Raw genomic sequence first — 16608 nt, forward strand, 5'->3', positions numbered from 1 at the left:
TTACAATGAATTATTGAAGATTTATCTGGAACATATTATACATTTATAAATGTAGTACACTTTTATCTATCTATCTATCTATCTATCTATCTATCTATCTATCTATCTATCTATATATATATATATATATATATATATATATATATATATATATATATATATATATATATATATATATATTGTGTAATTGCCTTTGAGGGCTTTTTTTTCTTTCTTTCTTTCATGTATTCTTTGTGGTCATGTTGGTCATATTATCACAATGTGCGGGTCAATAAGGAGCAATGGAAATAGTGGTAATACATTTTAGATTTTATTTTGACACTCTTACAACAATATACATGTAGAAAAGCATTAACATAAAAGGCATAAACATACCATTAAAAACATACAGAGGCAGTGCAGCTAGTTCCACTTCCTCAGGACAGTATCGCAGGTGTGTGAGTAAAAGCACCGTCACTGGATTAAAGAGGCAGTCAGAATTTTGAAATGTGCTCACGGGACCATAAACCGGGACGAGGGGGCTTTTTTACTCTCACACACCTGGGATACTGCTGTAGTGGTAGCAGCAGCTGTAGTAGTAGTAGTAGTACCTATAGTAGTTGCCGTAGACATGTGGAGTATTAGTAGTAACAACTCTTACAACATTTAATAATAGTTGTGGCACCTTTTACTTAGTTCATTTTCCCTGGTTTGATTAAGGTTTGAGCTAGAAGTCTGCATGGGACAGAATTTTCAGTCCCGCTCCCACCCGCATCTGTGATACTTTGTCCCGCTCTGGCCCGCAAGTCCCTCGGGATGGGGACGTTTGCTTTCTTAAACTCTATCAAACATGGAGAAGCAGAAAGGAATTGTTTCAAAGCCATTTTAGGCTGTTTAAAATGTTTTTATTAATGTCAAATTAAATATCCAGCACAAAGTATGTATGATAGGCATACATTCATTTGTATGTTTTACTTTACACTCATATTTAGTTTGCGGGACTGCAGTTTATCCTCCCATCCACCTGCTCCCGCATTGTGCAGTCCCACTCCTGTCCACGCCTGCAGTGAGCTTTCAAAGTGTATCCTGTGCTGCATTGTTTTTCGTCGGGTCCCGTGTCCCGGGTTTAGGCTTGATGTAAAGTTGGTTTAGTCCTGTTATGCCTGGTTTAGCTCAGATTTAGTTCTGGAATCATTCTGGTTTAGTCAATTTCTGATTTGGTGTAGAACAAACACTTAAGAAGAATTTATTTTATTTTAATCATTGTTTTTTATTGAACTTGTGGCTATAGGCTATTTTTAACACTTCCACCTGTGCTCACGAGTATCTGTAAGTTAGTGCAAATACATTGTTGTAGCATGATGAATGCTTCTATTAGTGAGCTCCATAGCGGCTGGTTTATGTAACAAATAAGGTGCTAACCAGACTGGAGAGGGCAAAGGCTGGGGTATTATTGTACAATCCGATGAAAAATGATGCGTTCTGAGCATTAAATGTAGACATACGAGGAACAAAAAATGGCTTTAATTTACCATTTCCACGTATAGAGCCAGATTTAATCAATTGTGTGTATCCCTGCGTGCGTACCACCCGATCTGCTCGCCAGAAGTGGGCTATTGAATTTCCCATGTAACTGCTTTGATTAACTGCAAACTGGCGTGACAAGGCTGGATATTAGTTTCAGACGTCGTGATCCGTCGATGGGAATGTGACCAATTAACCCAACTCCAGAGTACAGTGTCATTTATCATTACAAAGTGACGCTAATGTTTTTACTGTTAGACCTCAATGACAATAGAACTGTAATATGACAGTTTATACAGTTCCCATACCCATATTGACACTTAAAGATGCACTGTGTAACTTTTCTGGTGGAGGGTCTGTCATCTGTTTGATTCTATGGATATACCATTGCTCCAAATTGCTCTATCTTACATTTATTACATTTTATAGCTCAAGAAAACAGGCCATCCTACTGTGAGCGGGGTTAGCTCTCCACAAATCTGACCTGTAACTTGGTCTGTTTTGGTCTCCATATAGAAAGATTTAGTACCATAGTGTCAAACATTCCAGACAGAGCAAGAACATTCTCACATAGAGAAGCATTTGACGGGCCCTCTTCCCTTTTTACATTTAATATTGTTATTATTGTATTATCGACTCAACAGATCTCATGGGACTGATATCTGATCCAGCACAATTTCCTGTATCTGTGCCGATATTCAATACCAGTTGTTATTGGTGCATCCCGAAGTGCGGTTGTAGTAAATGTTTTAGTATTTAGAGTGAGTAGAAAGTTGCATACCAAGTACCAGCCTAGTACTCAAGCTTACAAGATTAAAGAGATGGAATGCCTCTTCTCAAGCTTTGGCCCAATTTATGCAGTACTTTACCTTGGCAGTATAAAAATAAATGTTTGCAGAATATCTCCAAAAAGAACAACAAAATTAACAATAAAAGAAAGGTATGATACATGTGTTTTGAAGGATGCATTATGAAATTGAGGTACAGTATATATTGTTGGTTTTCTTCCATACTTGATCCACAATAATCTTTATACAGTACAAAATGTGTATGGCACAGTAGAGTATGGTAGAATGCACTTACATGTGTGTTTATGTAACATCCCACCACTCAATGTACAAGCCAAAACCATAATATGATTAAAAACCTTACATGCAGTACGACTAACAGAAAAGACATCTGCTATAATAATTATGCATGGAGTTAGTCATTCAGTCCTGTGATGACTATTTTCTAGTGTTGGCTGTTGCATATCTAAACATGTAGTGCAACCCCCATCTCGTTGGCCTTGAATAAGATTATAAATAAATACTACTGTAGATGGAGGTAAAAATAATCAACATTGTGCATAGTGCGCGTTGCTGAGATGTGATCAAAGCTCCAGCTCTCCCTCCACAGCCTGCCCCCTCCTGTTGCCATTTGAATGGGAGACCTTAAAGGTGCACCTTATCAGCCAGGACAGAGGGGGAGACACTTTAAAAAGCAAGATTGGCTTTTTTTTATTCGATGCATAAAACCCTGAGCTGAAACGAATGGATTTGGGACCTCACAAACGGCCGATGCCTCCCCCATAGCCTGCTCCCCCTGCGCCCCTTTATTCATGCTGAGGTAAGCTGGAGGAATTCATTTGCTGTCAGCCAGTATTGAATTTAAGATTAGTTTTTATTTCAGACCCCAAACAGCTCCCCTTGCCCCGCTCTCAAGCTCCGATGCTGAGTCTTGTGTTGTTTGAGGAGCGCCAGCACCCATTCCCATCTGGCAGTGGGTGACAAATATGAGGGGTGCGCATGGTTTCTTTAAAGACCCTTTTATAATGACCTCCATCTTGCCCCCACGAGTCAGGCGAGGCAAAATCAGAGCACTTTTTCATCACCGCTGCTTTCATTTCTCTGTCACAGCTGGACCTGTCGCCAGATGGATGTGTCCTGGTCCGCTGTCATCTTTTCAGAATCTCAAATGTAGACTCAAAGTGGGCCCCCGTTCTGCAAATATTCACTTTACTCAGCCTCCGGACACCAACATAGAACCGGAAGTGGAGAAAACTGCTTGGTGAATTAACACAAAAAAGAAAATTATATTCAATTAGTTAAATATTTATAAAATCACTAAAAGCAATATCTGATTTCAACATGTCGACTTCTTCTACAGAAACCCTGAGCGGCAAGAGGAAAAAAAAAAAAAAAAAAAAGGCACGTCATTTGCGTCAAAACTCAAACTCCGACCTCTTTACACAATAGTGCAGCCCTTTGGCACAAAAGCTAAACAGGAGAACATCAACAAAGTACAACAGAAAATAGAACACAAAAGTAAAACTCAGGAAAAGACTGGTTTCAACTAAAGCGAATACACACACAGTCGGGAGCAGGTGAGTTTCAATCCCCAGTCTCCTGTATCCTAACCCTCAGCCTAACGCAAGGAACTATTCTTCCACTGGTTCACTGATGCTGAAGTTTGGTATTTACATGAATATACTGGGAAAACACTTTGGCTCTGGAGCGGTATTTTTTTGTTTTGTTTTGTTTTGTTAGCCACATCAACAAGAAAAAAAAAAAAAAAAAAAAAAAAAAACACAAGAGAAAAAACATGTTTGAGTTGTTGGTGCAAAAAGAAAAACAAAAACAAAAAAACACTTAGAAAATAAAAATATAGCCCAATTGACGTTGTTTTCTTTTGCCACTCAGGGCTTCCGTATCATATTGAAGTGAAATTCAAATAAAAATCTTAAATACAGTTCCTTTAAACAGCCCCATTTGCACTATTTTCTGATCTATGTTATGATGTTCTTTCCTCATTAAAAACATACCTGGAGCTGTGTTTTATTTCATTTACACATGTTAAACACACAAACCCAGCATGTTTAGTCTTGTGATACAGGAAGTACTCCACTGTGTACACATTTGGATGGATGATTTCAGACCTCAAATTGCCAATCTCTACTGAACTAAAGGTAAGTAGCTGTTGTAAACGGTAGCTATTCACACGAAAACTACCAATTCATGACATGACAAGAGGGAATAGAGCATTTTGAGCTTTGGAGATGTAGACAGACTAATAATAAAGGATTACTCAAATGTGTGAATGAATCAAAACACAATTCCAGGTGTTTCTTTGATGAGATAACAAGATTCCAACATAACTAAAAGCTCACAAGAGTCACTTTTACACAGTATAGAACCTTCACTGTTAAATATCTTACAAAACATGTATTACTGTGAGCAGAGATCTGATCTGTGATGCTACCTGCTCTCCATGCGTAAAGATATGATTACCATACTCTGAAACATTTTAGGCAAAGGACCTTCCACCAGAAATGATACATAGTGCACCTTTTAACTCAGAGATTGCTATGGATAAAACGTTTTGCTAGCTGTAATTTTTACAAGTTGTTGTATTTTCTTGTTTGCCATCAAAGTTTCATCCATGTCTCCAAATTTCAGTCTTGACACCAAACTGAAAAAAAAAAGGTGTCAAAACATGCATAACCATGGTTGAACAGCACTGTTGTTCCTGTGCACATTTCTATGTTTGATTATCATAAAGCAAGGTTAGGAATAATTCAGTTTTGCCTACCACCGCGTACATCTCTCCCCTGTGCACTGCTTGTTTCGTGACTTTTGCATCAGTTTGAACCAAGCCCCCAGGCGAAGCCCCCGGATCTCATTCCCCACTCATTATCCTGACACTTATCACCATCATAACCACCACTGTTGCCATAGCACTGCCAAAGAGATCTCCATGATGATTATTTTCAAATTCATTAATTATTAGCCCATGTGTGTTTGTAGCGCCCTCTGGGATTGATTAAGGGTGCGTTACAGTCTGGTTTATGCTAAAATGTTCTACTGTTAAGATGGGGCTGGTGGGTGCTGGGTTTTCCATTGAGCATGCAGCAGTGGTGGTTTAAACAGCAGTGAGTGTGAGGTCCAACATATTAAGTGCTCTGTATCCTTTATATGCATAGGGAGATTTGACTGTGGCGCTGGTGGGTAACACAAGTAGTGTTGGCGTGAAATATAGCTTTTAAATGGTATATGGTTTGAGATGATCAAGATTATTTCCAAAATCTGCTTTATTACATTTTAGCCTATAAAACAGTAGTGAACTAAAGAAATTCTTGTTTGACTAAAGACATGCCAATTGATTAGTTGACTAAAAAAGGCATCAAAGCTCTCAAAACTATTACATATCCACAGTTGGGAAATAACTGAATACAAGTAGAGAAAATAGCTATCCATCCATCCATTTTCTTCCGCTTATCCAGGACCAGGTCACGGGGGCAGCAATCTAAGCAGGGACTCCTAACTTCCTTCACCTGAGACACTTCCTCCAGCTCCTCCAAGGAGACTCCAAGGCGTTCCCAGGCCAGCTGAGAGACATAGTCCCTCCAGCGTGTCCTGGGTCTTCCCCGGGGCCTCTTCTTGGTGGGACATGCCCGGAACACCTCCCTGCCAAGGGAGGCACCCAGGAAACATCCGGAACAGATACCCGAGCCACCTCCTCTCGACATGGAGGAGCAGCGGCTCTGCTCCGAACCCCTCCCGTATCACTGAGTTCCTCACTTTATCTCTTAGGGAGCACCCAGCCACCCTGCGGAGGAAACTCATTTTGATCACTTAGTATTCTGAATACTAATTTGGAGTAACTGTAATCCAGTACAGTTACTTTTTCATTTGGTGATATTCAAAGTACAGTTATTTTGCTGAATTAAAAGGAATACACGGTGCTTCATCCTGCAGTTTTTTCTTTGAGCTGCATGATATTAGTGAAAAACCAAAAAACACAGCTCTTGCAGTGTGTGCATGTGTGAATTTTCAGCTCTAATTAGCCAGGAATTAATGCATAATCACAAAAAATAATAATGTTTCTAATTACATGTCATGTTTTTACAATATAATACAAGGCAAGTCGGTGTAGAAGTATTGTAAGTATTTTGAATTCTTCCCATCTCTGTACATATCTTTGTATTCAGACTCAAACTGCACTCACAAGACTACTAATAAGTATACAAAAAATACTATGAAACACTGTGTAGTCAAATTTATAAAGTGAATAGTCAAGTAGTACAAATGTTATTCGACAAAGACAGCATCGACCAATTAATCAACTAAACTATTAAATGCCTACAGCCCTAACAAAGAGACGTCTAAGCGTGGCCTATTTTACTACCTGCACAGGTCATACAACAATTACTATCAATGTCTAAATATGTAAACACCAAGAGGATAGGCGTTCAGCAGAGAGCCTGTGAGTTATGTCCTTGACTTAGTAAACTATAATTCCATTTCCCTCCCTCTATCAAGACACACATGAGGAAAACAGAATAATCAATATTACTCTAGTATCTTTTTTTTTACTGTAAAGGTGCATTATGCCTAGAATATGCCACAATATGACATTAAACAGCTTTACCTTACATTTATTAAATAACTGTTGGTTTTATAGCTCAACAATACCTAGAAAAACAATGAGCAAGGTTACCTCTCCTTAGATCTGGTTTGGTCTTCATGATGATAAAAAATGTTTGATGCATTTGATGGCCCCGCCTCCAAAAAAATTTACACAATGCATCTTTAATGTGCAGTCGTAACTGTCACAAGCATTTAGTATGGATGGAAATACTCTTTGATCATATCTTTCTTTTTATTCGTTCATATTTAAACTTGATATACCTGGTGCTTACTCAATTTGAAAGTTGTAGTTTACCACAAGAAGAACAACAATAATTCATATCTTTTCATTTCACAAAACCCAGCTAGGCATATTTAAAATTACATGACTCTATTGTATTTCGGCTTTGAAAACATAGCCCTGTAGCTGCTTGTCTAGTTGAAGTTCTGAGTAATTTAACAATTACGTGAAGTGCGATTTTCAAAACTCAAGGGCTTCAAAGATTTGCCAAGTTGCATTGTGTACGATTTCTCAATGATCATAGCCTGTGTTTACAACTCCAAACCCCATTCATCATTTAAATACAGCAGCTCATGTTTTTTTTTTTTTTCCCTAAGTATAAGTCATTACCACGCACTGTCTGTGAATGGGTACTGTTGAAATATACAGTAATCAATCATATTTCTTTGGCTGCTTCGAGGGACACACTTCATCTAACTAAGATTATAATTAGTCGTCCGCTTATTCCGAGCGTTATCCTTGCGGAGAGGAGCAATCCATGGCCAAGGTCCCTTGTCAAACATCTCCTCCCTCCCAGGAAGTTATTTTGAGCAAGATAAACCTGTTTACTCCACATCCCTTGAGACTCGGAATGAATACCTGCCTCAAGACATCTACACAAAATCACAATTCCTAATGCAAATTCATTCTAAAATATCTCAAATGAACTCCCCCGCCATGGACAAAAAAGAGCTGTTTATTTCGCTGAAGGCACGACTACCCCTGGGTCACCTGCAGTATAATGGAGCCTGTAGGATGAGATACACTGTTGTTCTCTGTAATTAACTGTGCATGACATGTCACAGAGGACAAGAAGTCACTATCTTTGTTGTTGCCTTTTCCACTTTCTCCTTGATTTTTACATTGTGTCTTGCGGGATTCAAAGTTACAGCATTCATTCATATGCATTGCTCCAATTTGAATTTACATGGGGCTTCCCGAGTAGAACAGTGACAGCAGCACTGCAGTTGAGATGGTTTTAGTGTATTTTCAAATTAACTTAGCTTCAAGGCATTTAAATATTTCTGAAAAAAAAAAAATATATATATATATATATATATAAAGGCAATGTACTTATGGGCTGTCTGATTCCATATGCAAATAAAAAGACACTTTATAGACTGGTTCTCATCAAATTAGTCAGGATTTCACTTTCTCCCCATTTGGTTAATTGTATATCTGTGTATATACAGTAGCACTTTGTTTAGTGTGTGTATTTTTGAAACTTTATTTGACCATGAGCCAAGATGTAGCTCATTCAAAAAAATAAACATACTGCATGTGTAATGATTACACTACACATTGATTGATACATACAAATCAATGAAAGTATTGTAAAATCATAGGGTTACAAAACATCCACAACCTATATTGTTCAAGACATTTAAGAGTTTTGGTTTGAGTGCAGTTGTGCTGATGTAGACTTGGTTTGGATCTGTCTTGGTTAAGTCCTTATTATTTATGTTGACTCTTGTCCAGTGGTGGATGCAGTACTCAATTTTGTTACTTAAGTAAAAATACAGATACAAAGGCAAAAAGTTAAAAGTATCCAATACAAAAATTGACTCAAGTAAAATAATTAAAGTACCATTTAAAAAAGGTACTTTCAGAATAAAAAGTATTTCCCACAGATTTTAAAGAGTTAAATGTAGTTATATTGATTAAAAATTATACAGACTTTAGTCAACATTGGCAATAAAAATCAGTTTTCTTATTTTCATATTGTGTTTTTTTTTTTTTTTTTTTTTTTGTTGAAAGCCCAAGCTTGAACTCAAAACCTTTAGTCAGGATGTGTGTAAAATCCTTCATTCGTCAAGGTAGAATTCATGGCAAAAGGAGAAATTCAATTTGTCAACTGGACAAATGTTTCGACCAAATAAACTTTTGTCCAGCTGACAAATTGAATTTCTCCTTTTGCCTTTAGTCAGGATGTTACCACAAACATGGTACAATAAATAACCTCTCAAATCAGATGAAAAATACATTTTACTTTTCAGTTCTGTTCAGAAATGTAGTGGATTAGAAAATACAGATACCTGCTCTCAAATATAGTGAAGTAAAAGAATATACTTAAAATACAGATTACAAATACCTAAAATGACACTGTACATGTACTTTACTACTTATACTTCATTACGTTCCACCACTGCTCTTGTCCATGTTTGGTCATGGTTTAGTCCCAGTTCAGTCCTAAATTTGCTGTGGTGTTTGTTAAAGTTTGAACACAGCCTCATGGTCACGTGAAAATTGTTAGATTAGAAAATTACTGATTATAACTTGATTGTGTGAAATTATGTAAATACATCTCAGTCTCCCACCTTCATGTTTCCCAGTTAAATCCTCTTTGTCTGACAGCCTGCAATAAAAATAAAGGTGTCAGCTCTAAACCTCATACGTCATGTGAAAGAAGCATTTCTTCCATCTGTACATGACTAATAATGTTTGTAATATATTTTCAGATAAAATTAGACTATAAGACATTTAAAAGGCCCATATGACATTATTTTTTGATCAGTGTTATATTGTTCCTCATCACAAACATACCTGGAGTTGTCTACTTGGATAAGCTGTGAAACGTATTCAACCAAAATAAACTTTTGTCCAGTTGACAAATTGGCTTTCTCTTTTGCCACAAACTTTGCGTGTTCTTCTGTCAAACAAGAAACACTGTGTCCCACCTTGTGATGTTGTAATAATACAGGAAGAGCTCCACTGTGTTTTTAAACTCCATACACTTTCACTAGAGTCATTTGGATACTTTCAGCCCTGGAATTGCTGCTCGCTACTTAACAAAATCTAAACTGTAGCTATTCACACGAAAACTACCACTTCATGGCATCACAAAGAGGAAAAGAGCATTTTGAACTTTGAAGATGTAGACAGACTAATAATAAAAGATTACTGAGAAATGTGTGAATGAAGGAAAACACAACTCTGGGTATGTTTCTCATGTGGTAACAACATTATGACAAGGCTTTAACTTTATAACTATCAGTTTTGTGTAATATAAGAGCTTTAAATGATGATTATGACTTGATAATACATTGCACAGTAGTTGAATTTGCTCACTGTTAGGCAGAGGCATGTCCTGGTTTGCTCTGTGTCTCTCACTGTGTCCCAGAGCAGAATATGTCTTTGAAACATGTCTCATAGTACACAACAGATGAGTAAACTGCTCCTACCACGTCACATGTGGACAATGACATTTGTGAAAAGCATTATATTTGTTACATCATCTTTCTTCCAATGTATAACTGCACATATGACGCTCACTTTAAGCTCCTGAACAGCTGATTTGTGCTGCTTTAGTTGTTTTATCAACAACAAGCATATGTCCGATTACATAAAGAGGACTCAGCACGAGGGATTAAAAGAATGACAGACTGGAGACTGTTCTAGCCACTGTCTGAGGTCATTCCTGACTCATATCCGGGTTTACTGGAGCTTTGAGTCTTTTGTTTTGTATCTGAGTGCATAGAGAAACCAAATGTTCTAAAAACTGAATCAAGGCATACGATGAAGTCAGATGATTTTCCACTTTCCCTGTGTATACTCATCTCATGTTACCTGTACCCATTTTTCCCACGTATTAGAGTATTAGAGTAGTAGTCTTCCTCCAGTACATTTATCTTGTTCTAGCAGCTCTTGAGGTCAAAGTAAGTTCACTATGTATTTTCTGCTTCTAATTATAAAGCATTTCATTGCCTTGATAATCAGAAAATGTGTGCTTAGCATGCTAGTTGTTGCTGGATTTATTGTGGTCTCTGAAAGTTTTACAAAGCTCTTAGAAACTCATCGTGGTGAATAGTTAGAATGCTCAGAATGCTTTAATAAGTGGGCATAAAATTTGGACTACTGCAAACCACTTAAAATGTACTAGTTCTTTTTTTCACATTTTTAGTCAAAATCGATTCTTCAAACCAAATAACATAAAAGCAGCACTGTCAAAATCAGACCGCTGCACACTATCTACATCTATTTATATATATGGAAAGCATATTGATTGCAAACCTACAAGAGTCTGACGTTTTCTATGCTTCGGTATGATTGTGTTAGGGTTGCTTTGCCATGTGAAATAGCAACCCCCAACTCTGTCACAAGTTTGAAAATGAAAATGAGATTACAAACCCCAGTGGGCCTTTCCTTGTTAAATAAATCATATTTTTATCTAAATTACTATGTCCAAGTCATTTTCCTTGTGGATCAAAAAAGTTAAAATCAGTGTAGATAATCATAGAATATACAAGCACTCAAGCAATCTGGGAAAAATATGTCATTGCGATAATTCTGACAAGCACTGCGATTGCGATTTGATTTGCAATTGTTTTAATTTTAAGATTCTGCTCAGAGTTCACAAACTTATCCAAGACAGTAGACAAAAGAAATATGAAATGACACACAAGTATCTCAGAACATTCTACAGATTTCCTATGGTCAAAATAAGAAGATACTTTACTGTTTGTGGAGGAAATTATGGTACTTCAAAAACTACAACTGAGTCCGTTCAAATTGTGATTTCAGTTTGATTAATCTTGCAGCCCTACAATGTAGTAAAGAAAGAAACTTAGATTTTGACAGTAGAAAAAAAAAGTATTTCCTCAAACTTTGAAAAGTGCCCCTCTTTTCCTTGTGAGTCGCAAAGGGCAGCATTTTCATAGGCTTTTGTGAGAAGAGCTTTGTCAACAAGACTATATTACTCTTAGCATTTGCTGTGGCATTTTATTTTGTCATCCTTATTGAATGATATCTCTCGGGATGGTGTGGAGATGCGTTGGATTTTAGATGAAAATGCATTGAGGTTGTGCGACTGGCCAGTACCATCCCATGTTTGCATTAAACTTTTATGAAGGTTACCAAGTTATTATGCAGTACCTCGAGGATCAGGGAACTTTTTATGGCTGATATAAAACTGGCTCATGGGCCCTTCTTATGCGAGCAAAAGATCCATAGATTTACACAGCACTACCTGAGGCGCTCTGATCATTTCCTCGCTCCTCTGTAAAACTCCCTTCTAACAGGTGTTGAAACATGCTCGAGGCCATGGTACATATCACAGCTAGGGACACAACAGCATTCAGATCCATTACGGTAAAATATTTATGATGATGTTATGGAGAGGCTCTTGGTATTGTAGAAATGGTGTAATTTCTCATCTAAAACGCTGTTACCTCATCAAAAACATACCCAGAGTTGTGTTTTGTTTCATTCACACATGCTTGAGTAATCCTGCATTATTAGTCTGTCTGCATCTCAAAAACTCAAAATTAGTGCCAGACCAATGTATCAGTTGGACGACATATCAGCTGTTGGCCTAAATCTAGCCGATATGGGCTGATAGTCCACATGAGCGTGTTATGCCTCTTATAAAGCTTAGACTCTTTATGTTATACACATTGAATCCAATTTACAGACAGATAAATGTCCTAATATGTGACGCCACATCAATATTTATCTGTGGAGTAATTTGTTTGTGTTTGTGAGACAGTACTGCCCCTGAATGCATCCCCAGACTCATGTCACTCATGTGCGCTTGTTTACAAGATCCATGTGCACAGCTGTAAAGTGATTATATTGGCTGTATACATGTTACTGATTATTGTTATTGATATGTATCAGCTGTGAATAGAGGTGTGAATGATCTGTATTTACGCATATAATTAATTACAGCAGCATGCATGCATTTACCGCTAAAGGCTGATAGTGGTTGTTTACTTACTTTCTTTATTGGCTAGTCATGCAAAAATGCCATTAGGCCGACCTGCTGTCTTTAAATATGACTGTAAAGAGGGAGAATAACAATAAATCTAACTTTAAAAAATCCCAATTTAAAATCCAGTAGAGCCAAACCTAAGTTTTATAATCAGTTGAAGATTTATAGTGAATTTATTATAGTGAATATATACTAAATGTATCGGCTTTTGTATCGACTATCAGCACCTCCAACTCCCATTTTATCAGTATCATATCGGCTGCAAATATCCCTATCAGTCGGGCCCTACTCAAAATGCTCTGTTCTATCTTGTGATGTCATGTAATGGTAATTTTTAACCTAGTTCAGTAGAGGCTGGCAATTCCAGGGATGAAATCATCCAAATAATTCTAGTGAAGGTGTGTGAATTTTAAAAACTAAATTCTAAAACGAATTACCATATGACATCACAAGGTGGAACAGAGTGTTTTCAGTTTGGGAGAAGAACTCAACCCAAATATGCAGGGTTTGTGTGTTAGACATGTGTGAATGGAACAAAACACAACTCCATGAGGAAACAACATTATAACGTAGATCAATAATATGAGCACTTTAAGCAATAACAGATTTTAAAAAATGTAATCCTTCTGAAATGAAGCAAAGGATCATGGTCTATGTAGTTCATTTCATTATCCCACATGAGTTTTTTGAGGTTTTGTACATGGCATATAATTCTGCGATGGAGCTGAATAGTTTTGTGATTGGTAATGTGATTTCATTTAGAAGCAATATTGAGTTCTCAGCGCACATTTGAAAATTGTCTAGTAGTATTAACATTTGAGAGAGAGTCGAAATATGAACAGCTAAACTAATATAAGAATAACATGAACTGAATTAATTACAGAACATGTTTGTGAAATTCTGAACTACAAGATTAGACATTTTTATTTTTTATTATTACCCAATATTGTCTTGTTTACACAGGACATTATATACCTGATCATTTGCAACTATTCAGTGTGATATTGATTATATGTGTGGGTGTATATAATGTATTTAGAATAGTATTTGAATAATGTGGCCCTAGGTAAGATCTGTTTACATTTGTGGTCAGTCTATATACATGTAATCTGTATTTTCAGTATTTCCACTAACCAGATCAGGGACTGCAGGCGTAAATGAGTTAGATGATGTAATCTCATCTTTGCTATGACTTTTATCTTGGTTAAAGGTGCAGTGTGCAACTTTTCTGGTCTGTCACAAGCTTGTCTTTATGGAGATGTTATTGCTTCACTTGAAATGTTCCATGGTATGACATTAAACACATCTGTCCTTCTATCATGTATTCATTATGGGTAGCTGTAATATAGGTTATAGTTGTCTCCCTTGAGATAGATAGGTTTAAACTGTGGAAAATTATAAACAAAGCAATAACATCTCTGTGAAGTCAAGCATGTGACAGACCCTTGCCTTTATTGTATTGCTGTGCGCTGTCCCTGTGCAAATAAAAAACATACCATACCCTTAAATTGCAATAACATTTGAAGGCATTTCATATTATACTTACATCTCGACTCATACGCCTTGTTATGTGGGTTCTTTGTCCATTAGGAACTGGAGTGCTTCTGAGACCAGTGTTCACAAAGCAGCCTGGCAGTGTGGTGTTCCCTCTGAAGCCTGGAGAGGACCAAAGAGAGGTGGTCTTCAGCTGTGAGGCCCAGGGTCACCCACCTCCCATTTACAGGTAAGTAACGCTGTACATTCTAATGCGTTGTGTGGACACTAAATTGACTTCACTCATTTCATGGAGACTGATTCTACGGTTAAGGACCGTCCTACCTTACATGAATTTAAAAGTGCATTATGTATCTTTTTGTGTGATGGTCTGTCACCTAGCCAGGCTGGTGCCACCTAGTGCCTCCACTCAATTTCATTTCTCTCCAACGACTAAGTCAGGACTCGGAATACACTAGACAGTTTGCAAAAGCCCTGAAAAGTTGTGAGTTCAGGCACTAGGTAATCAGCGAAGAGCCCCACATTCTGTGTTGGCAACTATTCCCAAGATCGAGGATTTAAAGCCGGAACAATGAGATTGTTCAGTGAATTTTATCAAGGGGAAAGACGTTATTGCCCTTCTTCCTACGGGATTTAGGAAAAGCTTAATCTACCAGTTAGCCCCTTTAGTGGCGCATTACATACGTCACAACCAAATAGCAGCGATTGGTTAAATGAAAAAAAAAAATACTGACTTACCGTTGAGAGAACTAATTCTAACGCTGTGAGGTGAATCAGGCTATTTGTCACCTGCTTGTTTCTATGGATGTATCATTGTTTTACCTGGAATGTCCCACAGTATGACATTAAACAGCTCTACCTTACATTTATTCAATTACACGTGGTTGTATAGCTCAAAAATATCAAGAAAAACAGGCATTCACTCTGAGCGGGGTCGCCTCTCCACAGATCTGCCCAGTAACTTGGTCTGATTTGATCTCCATGAAGATAGAAAGGTTTAACGTCACACTATGAAACATTATAGAGTATATACATATAGAGTACTGCATAACCACATGGTCACTCGCTGCTGGCACAACACTCAAACCCATCGAATCACTTTTTAAAAAAGCCTTACAAATATTGGACAAGAAACCATTCTCATTTCACCACTGCACTATTTTAGACAAGTATAATTTGCTTAATTTTAATAATTTTATTGGTTTTAAATATGAATGTTTTGTCTATAAAGTTTTGCATGGACTTGCCCCTCCTCCATTACAGGATTTTATTAAAGTAAAGACTGTGAGTGGGATGGGAACTAGGGCCACAGACCGGGGGAACTGTGACGTCCCACACAGACGCACAACATTCGGACAATATATATGCACTGTCCCTATTAAATAAATAAATAAATAAAATAAATAAATAAATTCCAGACTACGTCATGGAGAACAGCATTTGACGGACCCTCCACCAGAATAGTTACACAATACGCTTTTAATCTAAACTAATTTTAATCTACTTTCACACAAAACTTTAAATCATATTGTTGATCAAATAATAACAAAATGATATCATGCATTATGGATTTATACTACAAAAAAATTAATAAATAAAAATACAATAATGAAAGATCCGTCAGTAAAAACATGTGGGAGGAAACTATATATTTGTTTTTAATAAAAATCAAACATTATGATTATTTTTACTGCCGCATTGCCTGCCACCTAGCAAATAAATAAGACTTTGATTTTAGCCTTCTCAAATGATAATGAAGTCTAAATTGCCTCGGAAAGTGTAACAAATCCACAAAAACCACTGTGTCATTAAGAGCAATTTAAAGAGGCTCTATCAGTGTGACGCTGGCTGCCTGTGGTGCTTAGCGTCTCTGTCAGTCATGGTTCATTTGAGAAAGAGAAATGAATCGGCATTGGTTTGAATGGAGTACATTTGCATTGTATGGTGGGCATTGATTTTCTGTAGAGAATGCTTTGAGAGCTTCCTGCTGTCTGTACCACTGACCCGCGACCATATCAGGTGACCCACAATGCGGTGGGCCTGTTCAGATATCTCCGACATGGAGTAATGACAGAATACACGCAATATGGGAGAATATTTGATTACTTTAGCCCTCGGTATAATACGCCGATTTTTATTCAATGCAGGGATCATGTTTATTTAAAACTAACACCAAGTTTCTTAGTTGCTAACAATGACAAATGATACCAAATGACAAACAATGATTTTTTAAA

The 16608-nt window shown here is 37.2% G+C and overlaps 1 protein-coding gene across 1 annotated transcript in view; it reads left to right on the forward strand.

Moving 5' to 3' along the window:
• Window positions 1-16608, forward strand: part of cntn3a.1 (contactin 3a, tandem duplicate 1) — a 142264-nt gene that overhangs the window by 13287 nt on the left and 112369 nt on the right. Inside the window, exon 2 of the mRNA XM_020930146.2 lies at window positions 14471-14603. Within this exon, the coding sequence (XP_020785805.2) occupies window positions 14471-14603 (133 nt within the window). The remainder of the gene's footprint in view (window positions 1-14470; window positions 14604-16608) is intronic.

Source organism: Boleophthalmus pectinirostris, unplaced genomic scaffold (genome assembly GCF_026225935.1).
Source record: "Boleophthalmus pectinirostris isolate CB_2022bp ecotype Guang Dong unplaced genomic scaffold, ASM2622593v1 HiC_scaffold_8, whole genome shotgun sequence".
Classification (NCBI taxonomy): Eukaryota; Metazoa; Chordata; class Actinopteri; order Gobiiformes; family Gobiidae; genus Boleophthalmus; species Boleophthalmus pectinirostris.